The sequence below is a fragment of the Spermophilus citellus genome (assembly GCF_964194105.1).
Source record: "Spermophilus citellus genome assembly, chromosome: 5".
In the NCBI taxonomy this organism is placed as follows: domain Eukaryota; kingdom Metazoa; phylum Chordata; class Mammalia; order Rodentia; family Sciuridae; genus Spermophilus; species Spermophilus citellus.
The window spans coordinates 66,279,449-66,306,162 of NC_138186.1; the positions used below are offsets into that span (position 1 = coordinate 66,279,449).

Consider the following 26,714-nt stretch of genomic DNA (forward strand, 5'->3'; position numbering starts at 1 on the left):
ATCTTCTCAAAGATGTATATGACGATTTCTTGACTCTTCATGATTAAAACCACTTACAAAGTGATAGACAAGAGATGTAAATATAAAATGTCCTACGCTTCTGTGAAGAAGACTCAAAATTAACATTATATGAGCATGTGGATTTGTTGCTTCTAACATCTGAAAACAAAAAGTTCATAAAATGGAGACTCCAGCCAAAAAGAATGATGCATGAAATACGTTGAAAATACATACTACAAACTCTGAATCAACAAGCAGTATAGACTAAGGTATTCAGAAAATTGCTAAAGTTTCCAAATATGTTAAGCAAAATGACAAAAAATACTTGAAATGGTCCCTGTGTAGTTAGCTTTTTTGTTCCATAGTGACAAAGTTAAAAAAAAAAAAAAAGAAGTTGTATAATCATCAATACAGAGAACCTTTTTAAAAATCACCAAATCCAGTTTTCAAATACTCTCCTCCTGTACACACAAAGATAAGAGATTTGTGTTTAAAAAGCTCAGTAATGCCCCCCCTCCCTTAAAAATCTACATAGAAAATTAGAGGACTGATGGCCTCTGGTTTCTCATTATGAATTGTTGAAGATTTTAGTCAGTGGCTACAATGATTCATCATTTTTAATATAGAGGTTTTAAAATGTATTTATCAATCACTCTGAATAACTATTTCTCTTTTAAATGCACATTTAGTGTCTGTAGACTCTGTGTGACCCATAGGTGCTTATATAACTAAATGTGGGTATCTGAGTGTAAATGCGTGTTTATGATTTTTTATAATATATATGTCTGTGGGTTGCATCTAACTCCTGTGTGTGCAATAGTGTTTTTCTTTCTGCTGAGGCTTACTTCTTCAGCCTATTGTTTGAGACAACAGATATAAGTTGCGATGGGAGAGGAGCGTCGGATTTGGTGTGTATCCCCCATTTCCAATTATAGATGGATCATTACAGACAGCGGAGTCCTGAGAAGCCAGACATCTGCTCCTCACATGAATGCACTCACCTCCTAGAGACCAGGCTGCCATCATGCTCTGGAAGCTCGTGGAGAATGTCAAGTACGAGGATATCTATGAGGTGAGCCGACACCCCCAGATGCATTTTAGAGCTTTGCAGACAGAGAATTTGAGCTTCTTGACACCCCAACTGATATATATTTTTAAGCGATTTACTCGTAGATTTCCGGTTGCTTTTCTCAGCGTTCTTTAACTTTTAGAAAGACTGACTCTGGGAGACTTCGCTATTCTGAAAAAGAACTTTTAAGTTTGAAATCTGGCAACTTTAATTTAGGAGCTATATTTTTTTCTTTTCTTTTTCTCTCTTCTCCTCCTCCCCCTAGGTTATGATGGGGAATGTGGTGCTACTTGATGTGGGTAAACTGTCAGAGAAAAACAGATTCAGGTGAAGGCAGGCGCTCTTCTCGTTTTGAGTATGGGAGAGAATTGGGTTTTCAAGCCTCTTTCATAACAGACTCAGGCTTTTAATTTTTATTTTCAATAAAATTTCTGAAATTGTAACAAGCAGATGCAAGTGCAGGACTGAAAATTAGAGGGGCAGAGATAAAACAGACGGATACATGGATGGATAGATCACAGTATAAGGAGCCGTAGCCGACAATTTATTATTATTATGTTTTGTTTTGTTTTCTTGTGTTTTGCTTATTTGCTGGTCAGTGGATCCAAAGAGAGATCGCAGATTCACTATGTTTGGGCACTTTTAATGAAATCTTCTGGCCAGGTTCTGTGCACTCGATTATCTCCTCCGAGGCTAGCGCAACGCCTCTCGGGCTGGAGAAGTTGCGCGCCGCAGAGCCGGAGCCTGATGCCTCCGCGGGGCCCGACCGCGCTCACCCATGCCCTTTTCCATCTCGGGCTAGGATTGACGCGGTGACCGCGAAGCTCCAAGGCTAACGGGAGAGGCGGGCGTCCGGGCGGGACGCAGGGCGCGAGGCGGGACGGGGAGGGACGGCAGGCCGGGCCCGCGGAACCTTGTTCGGGGGAGGAATAGCCTGGGAGACCTCCAGTTGGGAGCGAGGGAAAAGGCCGAAGCGAAAGCTCGGAGGAGACGTCGAATGAGGGAAGAAGCAAGGCAGTAAAGCCTCCAAAAGGGCGTTTAGGAAACGGCCAACCGGAGTTAGGGAAGGGTGGGGGAGGTCGAAGCGGACGAGCGAGGCAGTGGAGATTTTAAAGAGGAAAAAGTTGGAGAGAAGAGGGCAGAAGAGAAGCACATTCCCAGGCAACAGGAACTGGGCAAAGCTCGGTTGGACCAAGCGTTTGTGTCAGGACGCAGAGGCTCCTAAAGGGCCGGGCAAGAAACCTGCAGCTCCAGCTTGACTCTTGAAAGACCGGCCGGGAATCGCCTTGCGGATGTTAAAAGTGGGCGACTCGTCCAAGCCGTCGGCCGGCTTCTTTCCGAAGCCCCTTGCCCAGGGCTAACAAGAAGACTGGGGCTCCGACGAGCGTCCCGTGAGCAGAGCCCAGCGCCCGCGCCCAGTGTCCCTCAGTTCCTGCCATCCCTAAATCCTAATTTGGGTTGTGTTGTGAGAGACAGAGCGAGGGAGAAGAGAGAGAAAGAAAGAGATTCTTCTTTCTGTTGAATGATGATTGGGTTTTCCCTTTCCTCGTTATGATTGTGTATTGACTGTAGCGAAGAGACGCGCCTCTGCGCCTGGTGGGGTTTGTTTCGGTTCTGCCTCCTTTTCTTTCCTTAACAGGCGGGATAATAGTAAAGTCGAGGGCATTAGAACCATGAACACCCAAAGTAGACGTGATATTGGCAGGGCTGGGGCCACCGTGTAAATAGCTCTGGGTATAGGCAGAGGGATTAAAGTAATCAGAGTAACACTCGTTCTTTGATTATGAAAAATAAAAGGCTAAATGGGAAAGGAGGGAGGGAGAGAAGAAAAAGGGAGGGAGAGAGGAAGAGGGAGGGGTGACATGAAGGGGGGAAAGAGAAGAGAGAAAGGGGGAGGGAGAAAAGAGAGGAGGAGAGAAAGAATATCGAAGGTGTTCCTGGGTGCCTAAATTTTATACTCAAAAACCAGGAGAACCCTCCGTTTGTTGGAAGGAGCCTATTTAAGTCTGGACTAGGGTTGAACTTTAACAGAAATGGCAGTCAGGCCAGTTGAACGGGTTCTTGAAACATCCAAAAAGGTTTTCTGTTGCCCCTGGCTTTGCCTGGAAAGGATAAGTTTAGTATACTTGAAGATTGATCGTGTATATTTTAAATGGAGGTAAAAATTGCAGGCTATCCGAACACTAAAGAGGAAAAGTCTGCCCAAGGATTAAAAGCCTCCATCCTTACCTCTGTTAAAAAAAAAAAAAAAAAAAAAAAAAAAAAACTCAGCATAATCTTTCACATTCAGTGAAAGTCTGCAAATGTCACCGTAAATAACTGTGCCCACCAATTTACTTTTATCTTCCCTCCAAATGAGGATTCGATGCTTTTTTATTTTGGTTTTTAATCTGCTTCACACAAAGCATCCAGGGCGATCACTTCTTCCCATTAGGAAAGTCTCTCTCCTTATACAAGGATACCTACATTCTGAACAAGCCCTCAGTGCTGCTTTCCCTCACTGGCTTGTCCAAAGGAGCAGAGGCTGCCTTACGCGTGTCCCGGCTCAGTTAATTGAAGTTCTGCCTCTTTCCTGCTAAACTTTTTCCCCAGTCTGCCTTTGCCAGCCCCCTCGTCTGATTACATCTAGTAATTCTCCACTGAATGAACGTCATTTACAATAGTAGGGGAGCTCTGCGCTCGCTGCTGCTTCACGCTCCATTTGTCCTCCATTCTCCCTTTAAAGTACTCGTGTAATATTAATAGTCATGAATATCAATTATTATGAGGCGGTGTAGGCAAGCGGAGGGAGGAAGGGGCGCCGGAGCAGTCTGAGCCCAGCTTCGGGTGGAAGAGGACTGAATCCCAAGCCCCGAAGAACCGCAGAAGAAAAGAGGCCAAAAACACAGCAAGACTCAGATGAACGATTCTATCTGTGTGTGACAGGCATCGCGAATCTTGTTGGAGGGGGGTATTTTTTTTTTTTTTTTTTTGATGGCTTGTCCTGGAAACACCTCAAGCTCCGCTCTTGTGTCCAGTTTACTTCTCTACCGGACTCCTTGATTTAAAAAAAAAAAAAAATCATTGTTTGATTTTGAGCAGTAACCAGGCTTTTTTTTCCAGATGTTAGTCCACACCTATTCATCCATGGTGAGTTTGGATTCACGTTGTACCAGAATTGCATGCTCTTTCCTCTCACTGTCTCTCTGTCTCTGCATCTCTCTGTGTGTGTGTGTGTGTGTGTGTGTGTGTGTGTGTGTATCACTTTCTATCCCTCTGTCTTCCTTTGAGCGCCTTTGGCTTGGTAATTTAGCACCATAATTGGACGAGGCTGCAGCTGCTTCTCTCTGCATTGTGTGTTCTCGGTCTGAGCTCCATGAGTCAGCTGGGAGGGGGGGAGGCTGAACCAAAAACTTTTTATTTGCCATTGCAGTTTGGAAATTTAGGTGGCCCTTTCTGCAAAAAGAATCATGGGGACTTTACCATGATATTAACACAAAGAAGAGGGAGAATCTTAAAGTGCCCCCAATACGCCTCCCCCTTCTCCTTCACTTGGTTTACACTCCAAAAAAAAAAAAAAAAAAAAACCAAAAAACAAGAATAAGTTGTCTGGGTTTTTCCCCCCTCCCAACTTCAGGTTCTTCATTTTAACACCCTGAAGTATAATAATATTCAATATAGAAAAGCAAGCTAAGAAATAACTCCTGCAAACCACAACTCAACTTAATTTAGCATGGGCTTAGGATATGATTTCAAATGAGATCCGTTTCAATCAAACAGTATTTAAGTTATTTAATTCCTCCTGGGGAGGGAGGGGTGATTGAGAACTCAGATCAGGCAGATTCTTCAGAGGTCTTGGAATCACCAGGTTGGGAAAGGGATTCCTGATCAGCCAGCTGCATTGCCAGTGATGGCAGAAGTTGGTTTTTAAACAGGGGAGCAGCACAGACATTTGAATTTCTATTTTGTTATGTTTGGATCTCTGGGAGAGTTAGGAAAAAATAGCTTAAAACATGCAGAAGAGCAAACACTATATATGTAAGTCTCCTACTTTTTAAATTAAGACATTTAACTAATGTTCACACAGTTCCTTTACTCTCACCCCTCTGCCTGCTTTGCACTCCCAAAAGAAGGCTCAAATGTTGGTTAGTGGGTGATCCTCCTTTTCTTTCCTCCCCAAAGCCTCCCATTTGGAATTGCTGAAATCATGTGGCCCAGAGTCAACTTAGGGTCCAAATTTCAGACTCCTGCTTCCCCTGTCCCTGGAAGGCTTACAGGAGTAGCCAGGCTTCTCCATTTGTCCCTTGTATTTTTTTTTTTCTTTCTTTCTCTTTCTCTCTCTCTTCCTCTCTTCGCTCCCAGGACCGGCACGATGGCGTCCCGAGCCACAGCTCGAGGCTCTCTCAGCTGGGCTCGGTGTCCCAAGGACCTTACTCAAGCGCCCCGCCGCTGTCCCACACCCCGTCATCGGACTTCCAGCCGCCCTACTTCCCGCCTCCCTACCAGCCGCTCCCCTACCACCAGAGCCAGGATCCTTACTCCCACGTCAACGACCCCTACTCCCTGAACCCACTGCATCAACCCCAGCAGCACCCCTGGGGGCAACGGCAGCGGCAAGAAGTGGGTTCGGAAGCCGGCTCTCTCCTGCCTCAGCCTCGGGCCGCCTTGCCCCAACTCTCGGGCCTTGATCCTCGGAGGGACTACCACTCGGTCCGCCGGCCGGACGTGCTGCTTCATTCGGCTCACCACGGCCTGGATGCGGGCATGGGTGACAGCCTCTCCTTGCACGGCCTCGGCCATCCGGGTATGGAAGACGTCCAGGTAATTACAAACAAACAAGACAATAATAAATAACGAATGCCTCGGGACGGGGGTAAGAGCAGGGGAGGGGCAGCTTTGTCTCCTTTGAAGGAAGTTGTTTTCATCTTTAGAACAGGACAAGCTGGACAGGACATATATAACCATGCACGTGTATATGTATATACACAGACAGCAGCAGTTTCTGGAGGTCTATTTGTGAAAGCCAGAATCACTTGGAACTTAAATCAGGAAACAGACAAAATATATGAGTTTTTATAGTTTAGGATCATTAAAATAAAAACTAATGTTCTTCTCTTGCCTCAGCTGCCCAACTCCTGCAAATTCTCTTCTTGCTTTGTGTGAGCAAGCTTGGCACACTACTTACCCCACCCCCACTATCACACCACTATGCACACCCCATAGTGGGCCTGTCCACTGACTTAGCAGTGAAGGTGAAGACCTGGCTGCCTAGCATGAAAGTGCAAGGAATCCTTCTCTGTAGGGTCCAGAAGTTCCTGCTGGATTTGCAAAGATTTAACTAAGCATGACAATTCACATTGGAAGAAAGTCAGGAGCTGTTCGGTTAAGCCAGGTCTTGCTTTGAATTTCCCACAAAGTGCAGAGTCCTTTCCCAAGATAAGATTTCAGAGTCCTTATCCAAGGATTGAATATTTGTAGGGGACAGACACAGAAAGCCACAAATTGGTTTGGGAGTCTATGAGGACAGATACCATTTTGGAGATTCTTTTCACTTCTTGGTCCATTAAATGACTGTGACACAATATAATCCACCTTCCTCTTGGGTCCTGTTCTCCCATTAATACTCTTCTCTCCCGAATGCCAATATCCCAGTTGAAAGGGTATCACGTGTTTATTTCTTAAAACAAAAGACTCAAAACACTCCCCCACTCACCATTCCATATGCAACCTACACAATGGAAACTGATTTGCAAATACTTGTTAAACTAAACAAAGAAACATCAAAGAACTGATTCCTAAAAACTGGGTGATTCTGAGAAGGTTCCCCTCCCCCATTTAAATAATCTACAGAAAAGATAAATATAGCTGAAGGGTATTTAATTGACACTTGGATCTCATTGGCATAGTTGTATATATTATACATCATTTTATACTTACATCTGAAGCAGAGCAAAATGAAAAGGGAAAAAGAATAGGGTATACCATTAGTTCTTTGCCTCGTTGAAAACAATACAAAATGTGACAGCAACAAATGCTGTCTCTGTATGGTCTATGATGGCTTATTGTTTTAAAAGAAACTCGGTTATTTATTATTTAAGAAAAAAATTACCTGATTTATGGCTGGATTTACCCACTGTAATAAGAGTGATAGTTTGTTAATTTAACCAAGCTTGACTATCCCTGTTTGGAGATATTGCTCATTTTGGAATATCACATGAGAAAGGAAATATATCATAGTTTTTTTTTTTTTTAATGCATTGGGGTAACGTGTGTCTCAGGGGGAAAAGTTTTTAAATTAACCTTTCTGAGTATGGTTCAAAGTGCTGAATAATGAAAGTGGATCAACTCATCACCATTACTCTTGGTGGTGCTAACACCAGCCATGTTACTTCCACCCTGCTGGCCAAGGGGATTGGGCTCAGGCAACTGAATTTTTTTCCTCTAAAGAGGGAGCAGATTTCTTTGGAGTTACTTTTTTAGGGCCAGAATTGGGAGGTGTTTTGAGTATTTTTCAGAATATAAAGAGTGAGTGCAAAACAGAGTCAGATACATGAGCATTTCAGAAAATATCCTTATCAAAGCATGGGAAAGGATTTAGAGTGTTTGTGTGAACAGATCATTGTTGCTGTCTAGAATGGAGACTGCAGAGGTGGAGAAAGCTTAGAAAAGAGTCCTCTTATGCTCTCTGCTCCACCTGATTCCCTACCTGTTCCTTCTCCAGCTTCATCCCAGTCCATGGCCTGCAAGGTGTCCTGCAGGACCTTCTCAGGACAGCTCTCATTGCAGAGAAATTGCAGGGAATACACCCAGTGCTTGTCCTAAGGAATAAACAATCTGTGCAGGGATGGTCCCTATCTCATTCTCCATGACAGACCTCCTGTCTGAGATTGGCACAACACAGGGAAGGTGAAAAAGACAGAAGAGGCTGGGTACATAGGATCAGACACCCAAATCGAGACTGCAATTTGTCTGCTCCACTTCCAAGTTAGGGATCTGGAGTTTGGGAGCTTAAGTTCCACAGGCCTATTTGGATTTCAATATTCCTTGAAGCTACCTTCAGAATGGGTTGACTGCACCAGTCTGGTCTGTATTCCTCTAGTACTTAAAAGGGACAAGAGAGTTCCTTGGCCTGCACCTCAGAGTCACTTGTTCTATCTCAAAAGCCTGATGTTTATGTGTGTGCATGCCTCTGTGTGTGTGTGTGGGTGGGGGGGAGGGGGTATGGATACTTCCAGCCAAAGACCAGACAGACCTGGAGGGTATTGCCCAGGCCTGTGGGTCCAGGGTTGGGGGATGTTGTGTGACCCAAAGTCACACACGCAGGGCCACCGCCCTGTGAGAGAAGAGAAGGAGAGCTAATTAACCAAATGCTTCTAATATTTTTTTAAATGAAACTATAAAACCCTGTCAATTTCTATTTCAATTTACTCACTGGGGCTATTAAACTAGCAAATCGCTGTTTGGGTTCTGGGTATGCTACATTTCACCCATTGTGTGTGGGGAGGGTAGTGTTAAAAAAAAAACTCAAGAAAAATGGCTACAGAAAGAAAAGGAGCAAGATGACACTTAGTTTTGGATTTGTTCAGTTGCCATGTACGCTCCTTCATCTTCACTTCTTTGCTCTCTACCCTTCAATCACCTCTACCACCCATGAACATAAACATAAAAAGATGTTACGTCAACCCCCAACACACACACACACACACACACACACACACACACACACACCCTTGTGTCTTAAAGCAACCCCTGGTATCACTTTTAACTAAAGAAGTCTAGTAATTACGAGTCTGAGTTGTTTTTCTGCGCTTCCGCATGCAGTCCTAATTAAATCTTTACGATCCTCCCAGTGACGATTAAGCGCCAGCATGCTGCGTGAATATCCTGTACAAAAACCCAGCAGGCGGCCGTAATTAGATAGAAAATCAGACAAGAGCCTTCTCATTAACTACCACAACTACCCCACGTCGCTGATGAGGCGTATATACATATTTACGTACTAACGTGAGGGTGAGGTGTGGGGCTCACAGGTCTAGGCCCGTGTAAACGAGGGTCTGCTCACACACAGAACAGGCGAGCGTTTCTGTCGTGTATGAACCCATCGATAGTGTAGACACTGTGCACATAGTAAGCGGGGAAACGGGTATGGATGCGAGTCAGAGTGGCCAGGTCGCCTGAAGAGCTATGAACAAGTTATGCGAATTTTTTTTTTTTTTTTAACAGCATACTATTTCTTAAGTTGCACATGGTATGTTGCAACACGGAAAACAGTTCTTACAGAAAAATAACAATTTTCCTCACCTTTCTAAAAGCAGAAAGGTGACCATTAAAAATGAAAAGAAATAAATGACCCCCGATGATCAGTCTTTCTTATGGTGAATACACACCCTGTCTGGAGATGCAGGTGGGTGGGAGGTGCTATGAAAAAAAAAAAAAAAAAAAACCACCTCACTCCCAAGCCCTTTTCTTTATACTTCTCTATGAGTGGGTGACAAATTGGTCCAAACTTAGTTGAACATTTCAGAACGATCAAGCATTTATTTTCACTGGTATGCGGTTTGGGAGGAAACCTACTTTTGGACACTGGGATGTACAGCCAGACTCAGTTGCTGTACATCCTGACAGTAAGAAACTTGCTCCAACAACTATTTTTCCTCAGAAGTGCTGCCAATCCTCAGAGTTGGAACTTTCCTTTTCTGGGATAATACTGTGGCACAGAAGATGAATGCTCCTTGTGATTACCTAGGTGCTAACTGGGAGGATCCTGCACTTTATGTGTGTCTGTAGTTACTGTCTTCCTACCAGGTGTGCTACATGCTGGGAAGCAGCATCAGCAGAGTTGGGAGGGGGGAGTACATGGTGCAGGCTCCTTCAGGGATTGTCATTGTGCAGCAAGAATCTTACAGCTCACAGGAACATGTATAGACTGCCGTGGGTGTGCGGTCCTGGAGGCTTCCAAACATGTTCTTATGTGTTACTGTTTGCATTCCATTTCAAATTGCTCAGACTTTAATTAAAATCCCATAATGTAAACTATTATGTATTTGTAAAATACCTCGGGGTTAAGATGCACTGGGATAGAATGGAAAACAGAAATTGCTTTTAACTAATATTGGTGAAAATCTTTCAGCTGTTGCCAAACTTTCACACTTCATAAGAGCAAATAATATAAAGGTTTACATGTCTATGTAATATCTATGTTTTATATAATAACCAATGTTGCATCCCAGATGTCTCTCATAGTCTCCTTTTTCCTTTTCTTCCATTGGAAGAATTTATAATTTGGTGAATTTCATTTCTATGTCGATATGGAGGTAATAATGATAATAATAAAACCTCCCTTTGTGTATTAATATAAATGGAAATATAAAAATTCCAGTTTAGAGTGACATGATTTATGTGTGCAATTCTTTAATATCCAGTCAATTTGAATAGTGATGTTTTTATATTCACAGTCAGTTGAAGATGCCAATAACAGCGGCATGAATCTATTGGACCAGTCTGTCATTAAAAAAGGTATGGAATATTCCTCCCAAAAGTAAGCAAAGTTTTCCTATGCTTTAATGTCTTTATGATGAGCTTTCACTTTGGAGGAACTCAATATTTTATAAAATACAAATGTTTGTTCAGAATTATAGTACAATTTCAGGGAGTCTTCTTCCTTGAAATGTGGCCAGGAGGAGTGAAAACCACAGACACAAACCCCAATGAGAGAAACAGAGGGACATACAATTGCTATTTTTCTCATAATACATACAGTAGCCTTTCTAGATTTATCTTAAATAATTGAACTATCATAGTTTGTGGAATTGGCTAGGAAACACTGGTTTCAAGAATATACTATAATTATTTCATCGAAAACTGGAGTTTGCTGAGCTAAACTCTGCATCATTGAGGCAGCTTCTTTTCTCCTTGTTTTTGTTTTGATTTTTTTTTTTTGTGGTAATTTTGTTCCCAGTTCTCTGTATTTTATTAGTTGTTTCTTCTTATTATTCTTAATTGTGCCAAATGCGTTGCTAAATATGCGCATCCTGAAAAGCTGAGACAGCCTATGCACGTATCTAAATCTTCCTACATATGCACTCATGATTTAGTGTGACTGTGGAATCACCCCATACTGTTAAAGGGCATGTGATATTAACAAATGTTTGCAGTCTCTTGTACAGCTGTAAGCAAAATAATTAACTAATTAAACTAATTAAATGTAATTACAATAACTCATTTCAGGCGTATTGCAGCTGCTTAATTTTTTCCCCTCTTCTCTGACAGTCACTGAGAGAATGCTTGGCGATTAGTGTGGCTGCCGAAAGGCCTGAATGTCACTCACATGCCACAAATTTAGGTTTGAATGTGTAAACAGTGCAATCTTTAATTATCACAGGAACTGGTATTTGGAAACAGTTTTAACTACTGTAACCCTTTCTTATCGATGCTCCAGAAAGCCTGCCTTATGCTTCATGTTAACAGTCCCCAGTTTCAAGTCATTCATGATTTACTTGGAGTCATCTGACATTCACAAAAATAGTTAAAAGGAGAGATGCTCTAGAAAGTAATCAATCCATCCAGTCAAATTGGGAAAATAGAAGGATTGCAGGATAAGGGGGAGGTATTCTATTTTCTTTTACAAAGGTAATAACTATATAGCTCTGAGAGGAAGGCAAAGGAAGCAATATTTGATATGATGCCATTTGGCTTGGGAATGGATATCCTGAAGAATAGTAATATGTGTGTGTGTGTGTGTGTTTTTTTTTTTGGGGGGGGGTAGTGGTGGCTATTTCAGTGTTGCTCCAAGCATCTCTTTATTTGTTGTTTAGATAATATCATTTCAGTTTTTAATGCCAGCTTTTGGGTTCACTACGGTATTCAGCTTTGGTGCTTACACTTGCAACTGTGCTGACAGCTCACTTTTACCATTTCCTCTTGGGTCCTCTCTTTTGGTTAATTGCTGGTTGATTGGGGTGGGTTAAAGGAGGAGTTTTTCCATTGCCTTTTTTTTTAAATTTTCCATTTTGTTTTCTTTTATTTCCCCCCTCCCTTTTCATGGAAAGTTAGAACCACTGAGTTCAGGGTTCTGTATCCTAGCAACATCATTTGGCTGGCAGTGGGACATGCCCAGCATATGACCAATCAGAAATGTTATTAATAATCAGGCCAATAAAAATATTTGAAACATAGCTGCCTAACAAAATGAAGCTGAAAATATTCTAAAATGTATGATGCTTTGGTTGCACACTTGTATATGTTTTTTAGGGAAATGTGAATATTTATGTAGAAGATTATCTACAAAAGAATAAGAAAAGAAAATATTGACTAAAGTTGCTGGTTATGTTTTTGGAAACACTGGAGTACTTTTTATATCCCCCAAAAGATTAAAAAAAGGTACAACTTAAAACATTGAAGTAGCACCCAGTTGTTTTAATTGATTCAGGGGAAATGTTATGAATGTGAATGTTAGGTCAATTCCATTATTTGATATTTGAGATATTTGCTTTATTACTTGAAGAAAATATCCTAATAACTTTTTATCTTTGAAGAGCCATAGGCAAAATAGGAATAAGTGGTTTGTTTATTTTTCTAACTCACCAGAGCCACTTAAAATAAACTTGTGGATTCATTAGCCCCTTCCCTGCCCTCTGGTCTTCTAATATTGCCTACCCTCCTCCTCATACTCACCTGAGTAAGGGATGTCTCTACAAGATTAATTGTATAAAAAAAAGGTGAGGAAGTTTTCTGAACTGAATATTCTAAATTTCAACAACTGGCAGGGGACTTAGTTGTTTAATTTATTTTCTAATGGGCTTTTAGATTTTAAAAAAAAATCTACCTCATTAATAAAAGGGCAGCAACTGGTCTGGGTTTGAGTGTTTCTGCCTGTTTATGAAGCCATAAGACTTGGGCATAAAGGATGTATTTCTCTATTTTTATGTCTCTCTCTCTCATTCCAATTATGGCAAAACACCTACTAAAATTTAAGCAGTCTTTTTTTTTTTTAACCTGTGTTGATATCACCCGGTAGATTATAGGCTCCCTCTCTTGTTATGTTTGCTATCTGGGCTTAGCTGACATTTCTGAAGTAATTTAGTTAAGAGGAAATGAGTTGTTCCCAGTAGAGAGAGCAAACGAGTGGAGTGAAGGTAGCCAGCGTGATAAATGGCTCTTTCATTTGAAGATCTCCAGAGCTCGTTTACGGCTAATTTTCTGTATTGGCCCCCTTTGAGCTATTAATGCAATCGGCAGGGACCGTGGCCCCTCTCCTCTTAGCTGCCCCATTAGAGCTCCCATTAAGCTGCCTAGTCTCAACTCCATGGCAGGAGTTGGGGGGGGGGGGGGAGTAATGAAAGGTGCTTTTTAAACTCTCCTAATCTAAACCGGCAGAGGGTGGTTAATACGATTTGAAGGGGGCTGGTCAATGAGCAATCAATAAAGTAATAATGAGAAGGATTCGCTACATTAACAGTCTAAAAATCCAACGAGACATTAAAAAATCATTCTTAACTCTCAGTTCCATTAAGATTAGGAATGGGTGGGGTACCCAGCTAATATAAATGATCATTGCCACCATAATATAACTTAACTAAAAAAAGACTTACTTACATTTTAAGAAAAAGTTTTAGTAGAGAAACAGAATTTTTTTGACACCTTACACAGCAGAAAATATGCTGGAGATTTCTTGGAAAGGCTAGTGTGGCTGGAGTCCAAGGTTCAAATGCTGTGACTGTGGGGCATTTTTATTGGTCTTAGGGATATCCTGTTTGGTTAGTTTCAGTTCAACCTCCATTCTATCCCATTTTTCCCGTTAGTTCTGGCCCCTTCCCCACATAAACACTTTGATTCCTGTGGATTTTCTTAGGGAGGAGGGACAAGGGAAATTGCCAAATCTGAATTCCAATGGAGTTTTTAGAGATTATTCCTTCTTGCCTAGAAGGTAAAAAATCACAAAAGTCTGTCAGAGTCCCTTAAAGATTTGAATTTTCCCTCAAATAAAGAGGTTTGCATTTCCGGGGCTGACTTTGGATCCCCATAATAGCTGTGTATCAAACAGAGACAATGAGATACATTTCAGTCGCCCAGGGAGGAACAGAGTTCCTAGAATTTCAAAACTGAAAAGGTAAGACACTCTTGTGCTCTCCCTCCAAGTGTGGAAACCCCACAAATACAGAGACAGAAAGAAGAAAAATTACTGTCTAAAGGTTCTACACATCAAGTAAGTGAAGAGACCCAACTCAGTTTTCAGCTTCATAGATTCTGTCCCAAAATGTTGCCAGCACTGGATGTTTGTAGGTTTTTATATTACAGCTTTTTTGGCAGGAGAATTCTTTTCTTTTTCTTTCCATGATTTCAGTGCTCACATTTATACAAGTGCTATACATGTGGAGTAAAATTTAGTGCTCAGGTGATGGGTAGTGATGTAAATGTGAAGAAAGGATTCTCTGCTGGCATGAAGTAATTATTTCACTTTTAGGGGCCATGATAAACCAATGCTAAGCCTCTTGGTTGCTTTCCAATGTAGTTTACATACCTAAGTCAGAGCCCTTTTCAAAGCAAATCAACCCTTCAATCTGTAAAATAGGTTAATTTCTTCTCTTCTTCCCACCAGTGGATCTTGAGAAACAAAGTTCTCAAAGCTATAATTTCATACTTGTTTAAAAACTTGAGATTAAGAGCTAACCCATTGACACTTTAGCTCTGTATAGTCCACTAATGAAGATTATTTCCTCTATAATCATTTTACTTTCCGCTATCTTAAAACTCTGTAGTCACTCTAAGGAAGCACTGAGCTGTTTTTAACCTTATTTTTTTCTTCTTCCCAGCATAATGCAGAGGAAGAAGGAGGGGAATGACTTTTGTGTGTGTAAAATCCAGAAGTTGGCCTTGCCATCCAACTGAGAACTGAAGAGGGAAAAACCCTACTTTTAATGTATGCACAGAAAATTGTAAACATGTAAAGAACCTAAAGCTTCATGCTGAGTTTTGCTATGCTCCATTTCCTTACCATTTCCTGCTGTCGCTTTAAACCTATCTCAGTCATCACTAGGTTCTGTGAGCAGGAACAGTGTGCTCATAATTACTAACAAATCAACCGGGCCCTGTTGCTCTCTGGGTTTATTGATAAGCTGGAGAAAAGCAGAAGAAAAAGAGCAAAAATAATAGAATACTGGGTTAATCAGCTGAGGTACACAGGTGTGAGAGTGGAGAAGAAAGTAGAAAATTGTGGCACTATGGACGTAGATGAAAATTGTGACAAGGAATGTATAGAATCTAGCCCAGAGGAGCAATAGTATGCCAGGATAGGAGAGAGGTTTAGAACCTGAGGATACAGAGTAGAGTGTAGGAATATAATTTGTAAACTTAAATCAGAAAATGGAAATATAATCTAATCATATTTGCTCACATTTTAATTTGTGTGGAGGGGGGCAGGGAGAAGCTCCTCCAAGACTGCAGTATGGTGATAGAAACTGGCTGGATTAGGGGTATTTACCTGATAATATATATGCAGAGAGGTATAGCTCAAGGGAGGGAGTAATATACATTCCCCAAAGGAAATTGGTCTTGTCAGGTTAGTCAGGCAATTAACAATAGTGAAATTAGAGGGCAGGTTATAAAGTGTCTCTAAAGTCTTGGTTTTTCAAGAAATCTGTCATCTGGGGCTTCAAGAAGTAGGTACAGTTCCAGTGTTCAGGAGATATTTGGTTATCCAATGCAGAAGCAGAAATTGCACTGCGTGTTTTCAGTTTAGTGAAGATTTCTTTGTTGTTAAAATATCCTAAGTAATATTTAGGGATGAAAATGTTGCTGAATATCAAAGGTGAGCTTTTTATAAAATTTATTTTTAAAGTTCTCATCATGTTAAAACTACAAAGAATCATATATATTGGGGGGTCAATTTTTTCCAGCTTTAACTTATGTTAATTCCCATAATTGCAATTTTTTCTAGTACCTTTAAATATGAATCCAAAATATAGGAATCATCAATGCTATGAAAAATAAGATTAAAACAGATGTGGATATTGTGTAGAAGAATTAATGGCAGGGTGTTTCCAGCTCAAACATCCATCTATGTTAAACGACTTTAATTTCAGATTTTATTCAAATCTGATAAATACACTTTGACTTTTTGTTGCTTCACTCTCAACCAAGAAGCAGATTCACTAATGAGAACATATGGGAACTCACAAAGAAGAAAGTCCCCTTTGTAGTGTTTCCACTACTCCGTGACAGGGCAGAAGATGCACCCTGGTACCTAACATCATTCATCCATCTGGAACAAGGTTTTGGGCACTGTGGACAGACCAAGAGATCTTATATGTCTGCCAAGAAGTAGCAATTCAGAGCTTTCATCTACCCACCATAGGAAAACTCTTTTCCACAAGGTATTTGTAAAAGGCCAAATGCAATTCATAGTATATAACAGAAATGGAACCTGCCTATTTCTAGGAGTCTCTAAACAATCATGAAGGTCTGAATAGTGGAATCTGTGGTAGAAAGAATACACTGTTACAAAAACACTGTCTTCATTAGTGTATTTCATACAAGGGAAGTTATACATTTTGTTTGATATATGGAGTTCTAGACTGTAGCTGGTATAAAAAATGTATATTTTTACCCTGTCAGAGTTACAGGGTGAGCTTTATCAAAAAGGTAGAGTGGAAACAACTTTTTTTTTTCATACTAGATGCATGTTTCAATACCTTCCCTAAACTAGTGAACCAAAAATATTATGAAGATTTGTATTGTATCTTCCTTTAGGGTTTCACATCCCAATGGAAGAAGCTAAGGTGTAGGGCAGATCAGAAAACCCTTTCCCAGTGGCTCCTGGGGTTCCTAAAAGAAAATGGGCTGGAGTAGTGTAGAAGTCCAAAGGGCAAGACTTTCAGGCAACTGGGAGGTTGGCTATTCACTGCTCCTCATTCCCCACTTTGTAATCCCACTGAGCTCAGCCTCTTCCTGACGTGCAGATGACAATGAAACACAATTAAACAGAAATACAGGCTGGAGAGGCTGAATGCACCAGCGTAGCAGTGGCAACCAGCTGTCAGCTCTTATTAACTTCTGCATAAAACATACCTTGAGTGCGGTTTGTTATCAATTACTTGCCGAAATGAAACAACTGGGGCAAGGCAAGACCGCTGCTCATATGAATTACAGTGATTGGTTGATTGATCAGGGCACCTGTTGTAAATCATAAGTGCCTCAAACAATCACCAGCAGTGCTTTAATTTGTAAACAAAATTCATGTCACTTTGGAATTGCTTTCACTGGAGATGAGCATTTGGGTTCATTTCTAAATGAATCTGTGGCTGTTATTATATAGGAAAAAATGGGGCCCACTTTTGAGATGAGCAGCTCTTTGGGGCCTAACTTCTCAGCTCAGTGGAATTGCCTGTCTTTTCTTGGGGATAGCATCTGACAGATCCATTCTCCTGATTCTACTTGGTTATGACCATTGATTTAGGACCTATAAGAGAGGAGGAAGGAGTTTCCATAAAGACCATTGGTATTACCATTTTATATCATTGAATTGTCATAATACCTTCAGCTTTAGCGCCAAATGAATTAGGCATTATTATTCTCAGGTGACAGATGAGGAAACAGAAGTTTAGTGAGGTGTCCACAGTCACACCACTAGCACTGGACAGAACAGGTTCTGCTTCGTTTCACACCAAATCCAAGCACTGAGTTGAGTATTTTCCCTGACACACGTGGTAAGCGGGGCTATGGTAAGCGAGTCAGGTGTCTACACACTTGGGGGTAAGTTTACAAGGAGAGACGGGCTTTTCTGTTTGTTCCTAGCACACTGAATGCACCGCAGCCCCACTGGAACAAACATTTCCTCCCCCAGAGTTTCACCTGTGTTCTCATGCAGTGTGTTCTCATGCAATGACACATTCTATCAACCGGTCACCAGGATTGAAACCCGGTCACCTTTATGGCATTTTTTTTTCTTTCTTTCTTTCTAGTTCCGGTTCCTCCCAAATCTGTGACTTCTCTAATGATGAATAAAGATGGCTTCTTGGGAGGCATGTCTGTCAACACCGGCGAGGTGTTTTGCTCTGTCCCGGGTCGCTTGTCTCTCCTCAGTTCAACTTCAAAGTACAAAGTAACTGTGGGAGAAGTTCAGAGGCGGCTCTCCCCCCCTGAATGCCTCAATGCATCTCTCCTGGGCGGCGTCCTCAGAAGGTAAAAAAAAAAAAAAAAAAAAATACCAGTGTCTATTGGGGTGTGGGAGAGAAGGCTCATGTGAAACCGCGGGGCAGGCCAACGCGGTTGCCTAGCAACTGGGCGGTCGGAGTGTAGTCCCTGCGTGGAGCGTGCGGAGAGCTCTGGCCGCCACGTGCTCCTAGTTGCGCGCATTCACGCCGCCGCCCTCCCCACCACGCTGCCCCCACCTTCGGGGCGCACCGCGCACGCGCAGCGTCGCTCTCCCGCCGAGTTTTCCGCCCAGGGAACCTTCCACTTTCCCTGCTGGAGCCTGGCTCCGCCCCCTCCTGTCCTAGCCGCTAGGACCTCCAGAGTGCTCTCTATTAGGAGAATGACCCCCCCACACACACACACAGACACAACCTACACAAACACACTGATGTAAAACGGAAGTTTCATAAAGAAACTCTCTTCATACCTTCCCTATACTCTTGATATTTCTGTTTTGTTGTAAAATACAGTTAGCTACCAGCTACGTTTCGTTTTACAGCCCACTAATGCGTTGTGCTCCGCAGATTGAAAAAAAAAAAAAACTCTGAGATTCTTGACTCCTTACTTTAATAACTCCACCGTCAATAATAACCACTTTAGACGTATTCATACTGTAACTTGCGCCATTTAGGGGCTTCCCAATATTCCAACCCATAAACTGAATCCTTCTTGTAGAAATAGAAGAGATAGATGGCTTAAAGATTTAAAGTCTTCCCTAAAGGCCTTGCTAGTGCCTAAACTCTTTGGCACTGTCACCCACTTGAAAGTGACTTTGTATGACACAAAACTTTCGCTATATTGGGGATTGACCCCAGGGGCGCTTATCTGAGCTAGATCCCCACCCTTTTTTATTATTTTATTTTATTTATTTATTGAGACAGGAGCCTGCTAAATTGTTAAGGCCTCACTAAGTTGCTGAAACTGGCCTTTAATTTACCATTTTCCCGCTTCAGCCTCCTGAGTTGCTGGGATTACAGGTATGGGCCACCAAGCCTGCTTAATGAGACAAAACCTTCCTAGTGAGCCCATTTTAGGGGTTGACAGTTCCTTTCTTTTGTAAAGTGACTGTGTGAGTAGTACATCAAGGGGCAGTCCGTGGTGACTGGGGTTTTTCTTTTATTTTTGCCCAGTCTTTAGCACATACAAGCCTCGGGAGACATTAAGGAAGGCCAGAGACCCAAGAACTTTCTTATTTCTTGCTCTGGTTCGATTTTCAAAAATGAGTCCTTTGACCTTCAGACTGGGGAAGTTTTCATCACCCCCAAATGTGTGTATGAAACAGATGCTCAAAGAGACAATATAAAGTGCTTGTCATACAACAAACTCTGAAAAGTGTTACTTTTTCTGTTATAATGATCATCATCATTATTTACATCAGTCTTCCTCCTAAAACAACTTTGTTTTACTGAAACTTTTGACTCTTCCTCAGAGAGCTCACTGTGCCTTCGCCTTCCTGAACCACCTGGCACTTCTCAGGAAGGTTGCTCTTGCTCCTGAACTGCTCTCCTCACTGACTCCTTGACAATAAATGAACCTGTGTGTGTGTGTGTGTGTGCCCCCACGCGCGCGCATGTGCAATTTTTACCTTCTCTGGACCCACAACCTACATCTTAATTATTCCCATCTGGTATCATTTTTTCCTCACAAGATAAAAAAGAGAGAAAAGGGAGTCTTTTTTTTTAATGCTCTGTATTGCAGAAATTAAGCAAACCTCAGCAAACTATCAGCAAATAAGCAAAAGGAAGGGGGTGGGTGCTAACCTCAAGTTAAAACCTCTTCAAGCTCCACTGGGCTTTAGATTGCTAAGTCTAAACTTTGTTTCAGGAACACTCTGAGGTTAATCAGAATGTTAATTCTTGCAATTTCAGAGCCAAATCGAAAAATGGGGGGAGATCTTTGCGAGAAAGGCTAGAAAAAATCGGTTTGAATTTACCCGCGGGCAGGCGCAAAGCAGCAAATGTCACGTTACTCACCTCCCTGGTGGAAGGTAAGCAAGATGTGTGGCCATTTCAAGAAGTGACTGAGCTTAACTGTCGACTGGAGGTTGACATTTTACATGTTTCATGATTAACTGGAAATCATTGCGATCGTTGTGCCCTTATGAGTTGGATGTCAAGCGGCTGCTTGAGAGAAGTTCAAAGGTCCTTTTATTTAGAGGGCACCAGCAGTTGCAGAGAGGCCAAGGGACATATATATATAAAGGTCCCTGTGCTCTTAAGAGTGATCAGATCCAGCCTCCAAGACACCGCAGGAATCTCCTTGGTTGCCACAGGGTCTGAAACACCTTCTGTATGAACTCTTGCAAGAGTAACTCTGAATGCAGCAATCCATAGCCCTTCTTCTTTCCAGATATACCTCTAAATTGTCACTGCTAGAAAACACATTGCATACATGATCCCTAAAGGTTATTTGAAACTTCATGTCACTCCCAAGACTCCATCTCTTGCTTACCACCTGGGACTTACTGAAATATTGATAGCTTAATAAAGCCAATGATGCCCAAGATAAAATTAGGAAGGGGCATTGAGAAAACACAGAGGAGAGTCAGTGTGATCTTCCATGTAGATTTGGTAATTGAGAAGTAAATAGCCAAAAGTGTAGAAGACAACTCTAATTTGCTCATAGGTTTACTTTGGGGATGATATTTATGGTATGATATTATGGTATATGATCATCTACATAGTCTAGAACAAGAATATCTGCATTTGAATTTATGAGATGGAAAACAGGAAATATAGCCAGATGATCTTAACAGAGGAAGAAGTAGACTTTTCTCTAGAATCTAGCTTTTTGGTCATTTTTTCCTCCATTTTTTTATTGATAAAATCTTATGACACTCCTGTAGTGAGTTGATTTTTGGAGGAGAGAATCTTAGAATATTTAAACAGCAACCATAAAGTCATCAAGGCTGTAGGCCTTGCACTTTGCCATCTTTAAGGCAAAGTAGCTTGGCCCAGACTAACCCTCCAGAAGCAGTAGTCACCAAATTTCCAAGCCACACTTATTAGCAGTTGACTCTTAGCCTGGGGGTTTCACATTTTGCCCTTCAGGGAATTGCTAGTATCACTATCTTCATTTTGAAAAACAGTCAAATACCCTTTGTCCAAGACAGAGATTTTCAAGAAGGGAGGAAACTGGAAATCCCATTGAAATTTCAGTACTTGGTTGGCAGTTTTCAGTTTGAATCCTGGTAAGCACCATGCCTGAAGTCCTTTGTTGTTATTATGATAATGATGATTAAAAGTAAGTCGTGCTCCTTAAAAATAATGTAGCTATGGGATCATGTTTGTGATCTTTCCTGCTTAAACCCCTAAGGCTATGATTTAAAGGGTAATAATGCCTTATTCGAAAGGGACTTTCTTACAAGCTCTGGAATACTTTAGATATCCTGGTTTTCTCTATTTGTATCCGTGTGCAATAGAAAGTCTTTAAGCTGGAATATATGATGACGGAAACCTCTGAAGGCAAGAAACCTGAAGGCTATATTCTTTAATATTTGCGAACATTTACACACGTGGATTTGTTTATACATATTAGTTTTTAATAAGGAATTTTCCTAATACAATTATAGGAGATGGTGGTAACTTTAATTTTATTTAAAGTAGGTGTGACTGATGCTTTAGAAAGAAGGCAGGGGAGGGGGATCTGGCTTGTATATTCAACCAATTGTCTATAGATTGAGTTGGAAGGTGGCTCTTGAATTTATTGACATACCTTTCTTTTAAGACTAAATGAGTAGGAGACCCCATAGCTATTCAGGGAATGTCTACCTAGGATTTGGCTCAGGAAAAGCAGGAAAGATTGCCAAGTGTAAAGTTTGTACTCTCAACTTTCATTACAACTGGAGAATCCTCTTTGCTTTGGGCATCTGTCTCTTGATTGCCTTTGCTCCTAACACTTGGCCTCTACTGGCCATACTAACAGTTGACTAGGGTGTGGCTTCTGCCCTTGAGATGTTTAGGAACTGGCTGCTGATTCTCTGCTACTATCTTTTCAGGAGAAGCTGTTCATTTAGCTCGGGATTTTGGGTACATTTGCGAAACAGAGTTTCCTGCTAAAGCTGTCTCTGAGTATTTGAATCGGCAGCACACGGACCCCAGTGACCTGCACTCCCGAAAGAACATGCTGCTGGCCACCAAGTGAGTGTCCCAAAAGCTTTCCATCCTGTTGACTTCTACCCTGCTGGGCCACCGGCTTGGGAAGAGGCAGTAGGAAGCTGCGCAGACCTTTCTCTATGGGGCCATAAAGGAGCTCCTTGGAGGCTGTGGTGAGCTGTAGCTGGCTAGGAAGCTGTCCCAGCCTCCACCAGGTGGACAGAGTTGATGAGTTCTCTCTCCTCAGTCCTCTTCTTTATATCCAAGTCTGGCTTTTAACAGTTCTCTTCTACAAGCCTGGGGATGTCAGGCAGACCTTTGTCAGCTGGGTCTTTTTTCAGTTCTTCCCTGCATCCCTGGGTGCATATTTCTCCCTGGGTTTCACATCTATCTCCCTGTCATACCCGTACAGCCATGTGTGCTTGCTCAGGGTGTCTATGTGTCACCCACGTGTAACCATCTCTACCCACAGCTCTAATTACTACGTTTCCAACGTTGCTGTTTGTCATCTTCCAGACTTGTAAAATTTACTACAACTCCAGAGGGGAAAATAGTAAATCTCTGGCTAAATTTAGGTCTAGAGCTCATTTGAACTTTTACAGTGGGTTTTCTATTTATTTGATTTACTCCTGTCTTTGGCTTCGGTGTCATATTGTCGGTGTTTTATGGCCAGCTCAGGCCTGCAGTGGGCGGCGCTGCGTGCGCCCGAACGTTTCTCTAGCAGGCGCGGCCTAAACAGCGGCGCTCATTTATTTAGTGCTCGAGGACGCGGTTTGTTCCGTTGACAGCGTAATTTAAAGAAATATATGGAAGGCTGAAAAATCATTTGCTCAAATTTGTCCAGATGTTTTTGAGACGTGATTGGAATTTGATTGCCCCTTTCCGCAGGGTCAAAAAATATTAATGTCCCAGAACTTTAATTGCTTACAGACCCTGGTTTGGGGCTTTGAAGATTTAAAATGTTTGACTCTAAGCATTTGTTCTTCCCAGTACAGAATTTCCTTTTTGGCACTTTGGTAATGAGTACAAACTTAAGGAAAGACTTTAACCATCTCTCCCGATGATCAAAACTTGGCACCCACCCTTTTTTTATAAGGTTTTTCTCTGATGTACCAACCAACAGTGTATAGATATTTGCCAGTAGATTGCCCTGCTACCCCTTGCCTGGTGTCTGGTTGTGTGTGTGTGTTTGGGGGGGTGGGGGGAGTTGTTCTTGATTTTTTTTTTTTTTTAAGGAAGGGCACTTTTAGGGGAAAATAAAACTCAAACCAAAATATACAAGTCAGAAAATGGGATTCCACAAAAGACTCTTATTTCCCTAAGGGATGTTTGTGACTCTTCCTCTCTTGAAATCTTGTGGCTTTCTTAGGCCTAGGGTGCTTTTTAACCTGGGGCATCATGGACTCACCTAGGGATCTTTTCCAAGCTATGTATGCATGGACCTATTTCCACCCCCTCCCCCAATTGGAATCACTGGATGGGGACTAGGAGCCTGTAGTTGAACCCCACACGTGATTCCAAGGAATCTCAGGCTTAAGAACTGCTCCACTCCGGAGGGAGGAGTTACCTATTTCTTCCTAGTTATAAGGAGTTATGGGTACATTTCCCATGGAGGCATCAGAGGGTGTTCTCTATCCACCAGCCTAAAACCAGTGTTTTAGCTACTTCCAGTGGATGAGATAGGAGGTCACCTGCAAAAGTGACAACACTCTGGGAAAATGATACCTCAGGATCCTTCAAACCCAATAGCCTGCCCTGTTTACCTACTGTCTAGGTCAGGTGTATCTCTCAGGTCATCCTAGTGGGGGTCTAGGAGTAGATTTGCTGTAGATTTGTTTCTCTTGAGACCCCCACAGACCCATAGGCTGGGTGGAGGCAAGTTGCCAAGAGAAGTCAAGCAATCTGTGAAAGGCTGTGGCCTGTGGGATGCTGTGCTTCTGCCTGCCAGCAGAGCCAAGCCATTTGACTTCAGGGCTAATACCCTCCCTTCCACCTCTTATATTAAAAATTTCTCAAATAAGCTCAATCTATAGTTAGGCACGCAGGATTTCTAAGACTAGGAGACTTTTCAAAATTGTAGGTGCCTTAAGGAAATAAAAACCTTCAACAAATAAAAATCTATTCTCCCTAGTGTCTTAGTCTACCTTTAGGTTTTATTTAAACTATGTGTGAATCCTTTTATATTGACAACAATCCTGTTATACAGAGATTTTTAGTAGCCCACACTTGCAGAAAAGAAAAGGGAACAAACAATTTTTAAAAAGAGGGAAGAAAATATTCTGTTCCTTAAATACTGCAGGTAAACAAGTTTGTGCTTTGAATGAAATCAGCATTCTCTCCTAGAATAAACAGTTTCTTGCCCTGGGCCATGCAAGGCTCTAGCAATCTGCTTCAGTGCCAGGGACAGGCTTGTGGCCAGGGGCCTAAATCTTTCAGGGCTTTTTGTGCCTGATCACCAAGAGGTTGGAGAGGCAGGAGAGAGGAGGGGGAAATGGCTTAAAAGAAATACCAGGTAAAAGCTCAAAAGTATTGAATATTCAAAATCCAAAGCTAAAGCACACAGAATTTCCCACAGCAGAATCTGTGCGGTCCTGGAGTGGAGAAAGACTGAAAAAGTGTGTGTGTGGAGTGGGGGAGGCAAAGCTTGGTGGTGGAAGGGGTGCATTACCTCCTCACCCCCGCTTTCCTTTCAGTCCCAGCTGCTCAACAAGGGAGTGCACTGGAACAGGAAACAGAGCGGAATCGCACACATTAGCCTCGCTCTTTGGTGACTGGACGCCTCTGGGCTTGTGTGAGCGTCTCCTTTCTAATGCCAATGACAACGACACTGAGGGTGATTTTCTGTTCCTCCCCCACCCCTCTGCAGGCAACTTTGTAAAGAATTTACGGATCTGCTGGCACAAGACCGGACGCCGATAGGGAACAGCCGGCCCAGTCCCATCCTGGAACCGGGCATCCAGAGCTGCCTCACGCACTTCAGCCTCATCACGCACGGTTTCGGCGCCCCGGCCATTTGCGCGGCGCTCACCGCCCTTCAGAACTATCTCACCGAGGCGCTCAAAGGCATGGACAAGATGTTCTTGAACAACACCACAACTAACAGGCACACGTCTGGGGAAGGCCCAGGTAGTAAAACTGGCGACAAGGAGGAGAAACACAGGAAATGAAAAAAAAAAAAAATTAAAAAAGAAGGAAAAAATGTTTTAAATACAAAAGGAAAACAAAAAAATTAATTTTAGCTTTAAAATATTGGATTGGCTATGGAAGAATTATATTAGGTAGAATACACATACAATCAAAATTAAAAAAAAGAAAGCTAAATAACTAAAAAAAAAAACTGAGGCGTACAACGGAGCAACAATATCGGTTCTCAGTGTCAATTTCAAGATATACACTTGGAGACAACCGTCCGGATTTTCCACTTCGGTTCTTTCGAGCTTAGTAATACTGATAATAAAACTATGATTTTACACCCCCTCCCTTTGGAAAATAAACATAAGACTAAACACGAGAAACGCTAACTTATTGGAAGAAAATCGGAGAAACGTTGGTGTCAGAGCTTTGAGAGCTGGTTGACTGGGACGCACGAACTTTTTAATTTTTAATTTTTTTTTTTTAAGGAAACTTGCAGTCCCCGCCCTCCATCTCACCTGATCCTTCTCCCAGTCACCCTTTTCTACGTTGCCCTCCCTTCCTCACACTGTTACGGGAATTTTCTGGGATGGAAATGAGTGTGATTAACCCTTTTGCGTTGTTTCAGTCCCTTTAATACCCCAGCCCCACCCCGCGTTCTTAACTCTCGGGTGCCCAACTCCCTGTCGGTTTGCATAACTAGGGAGGGCATGGGCGGGAGGGGCGGGCAGCCTGCCCAGATGCAGGCGGAGGCTGCAGCTTTTGGTACCGGCCGGCAGAGTAGATTTTCCGCGCCTGAGGAAAATCCGGACCAAAAAGTTGATTCAGACTCATCATCAGTTCCTTTCAGAAATGTTACTAGTTCCCAGCCTTGCCAGCATCTGCATACAGAGAGTCTTGCATTTGTTATAATATTTGTGTCATCTACCAATTTTAAGAACTATAGTAAAAAATATGAATACTTTGATTAGTATGTATTTCCTTCGGAGGGGTATGTACCATTTCATTCTCTTCTGTTTTCCAAAGCTTTGCCCGCATGGTTTATGAGCTTCTTCAAAGAGGACTTGGGCTTCCTACACAATCTATAAGGTACTGAGAAAAAAAAAATCCGATCCCTTTTTAATCAAAGCCTGTATGTCAGAATTCTGCACTTCTTTAAAGAAGCTCAAAGGGAATACTTTAGAAAGTGGCCAATATGATGGAAGCAGCTTTGAATCTACTTGTTAACATACCTCAACACTAGAATTCCT

The 26,714-nt window shown here is 42.0% G+C and overlaps 1 protein-coding gene across 1 annotated transcript; it reads left to right on the forward strand.

Moving 5' to 3' along the window:
* Positions 1-909: 909 nt before the first annotated feature.
* On the forward strand, positions 910-26,327 carry TFAP2B (transcription factor AP-2 beta). Its single transcript, XM_081296491.1, has 8 exons — positions 910-1,072; positions 4,172-4,198; positions 5,411-5,869; positions 10,504-10,564; positions 18,007-18,226; positions 20,107-20,225; positions 22,236-22,377; positions 25,199-26,327. The coding sequence occupies exons 1-8, from the start codon at positions 992-994 to the stop codon at positions 25,497-25,499; spliced, it is 1,410 nt and encodes a 469-aa protein (XP_081152617.1). The 5' UTR covers positions 910-991; the 3' UTR covers positions 25,500-26,327.
* Positions 26,328-26,714: the final 387 nt, after the last annotated feature.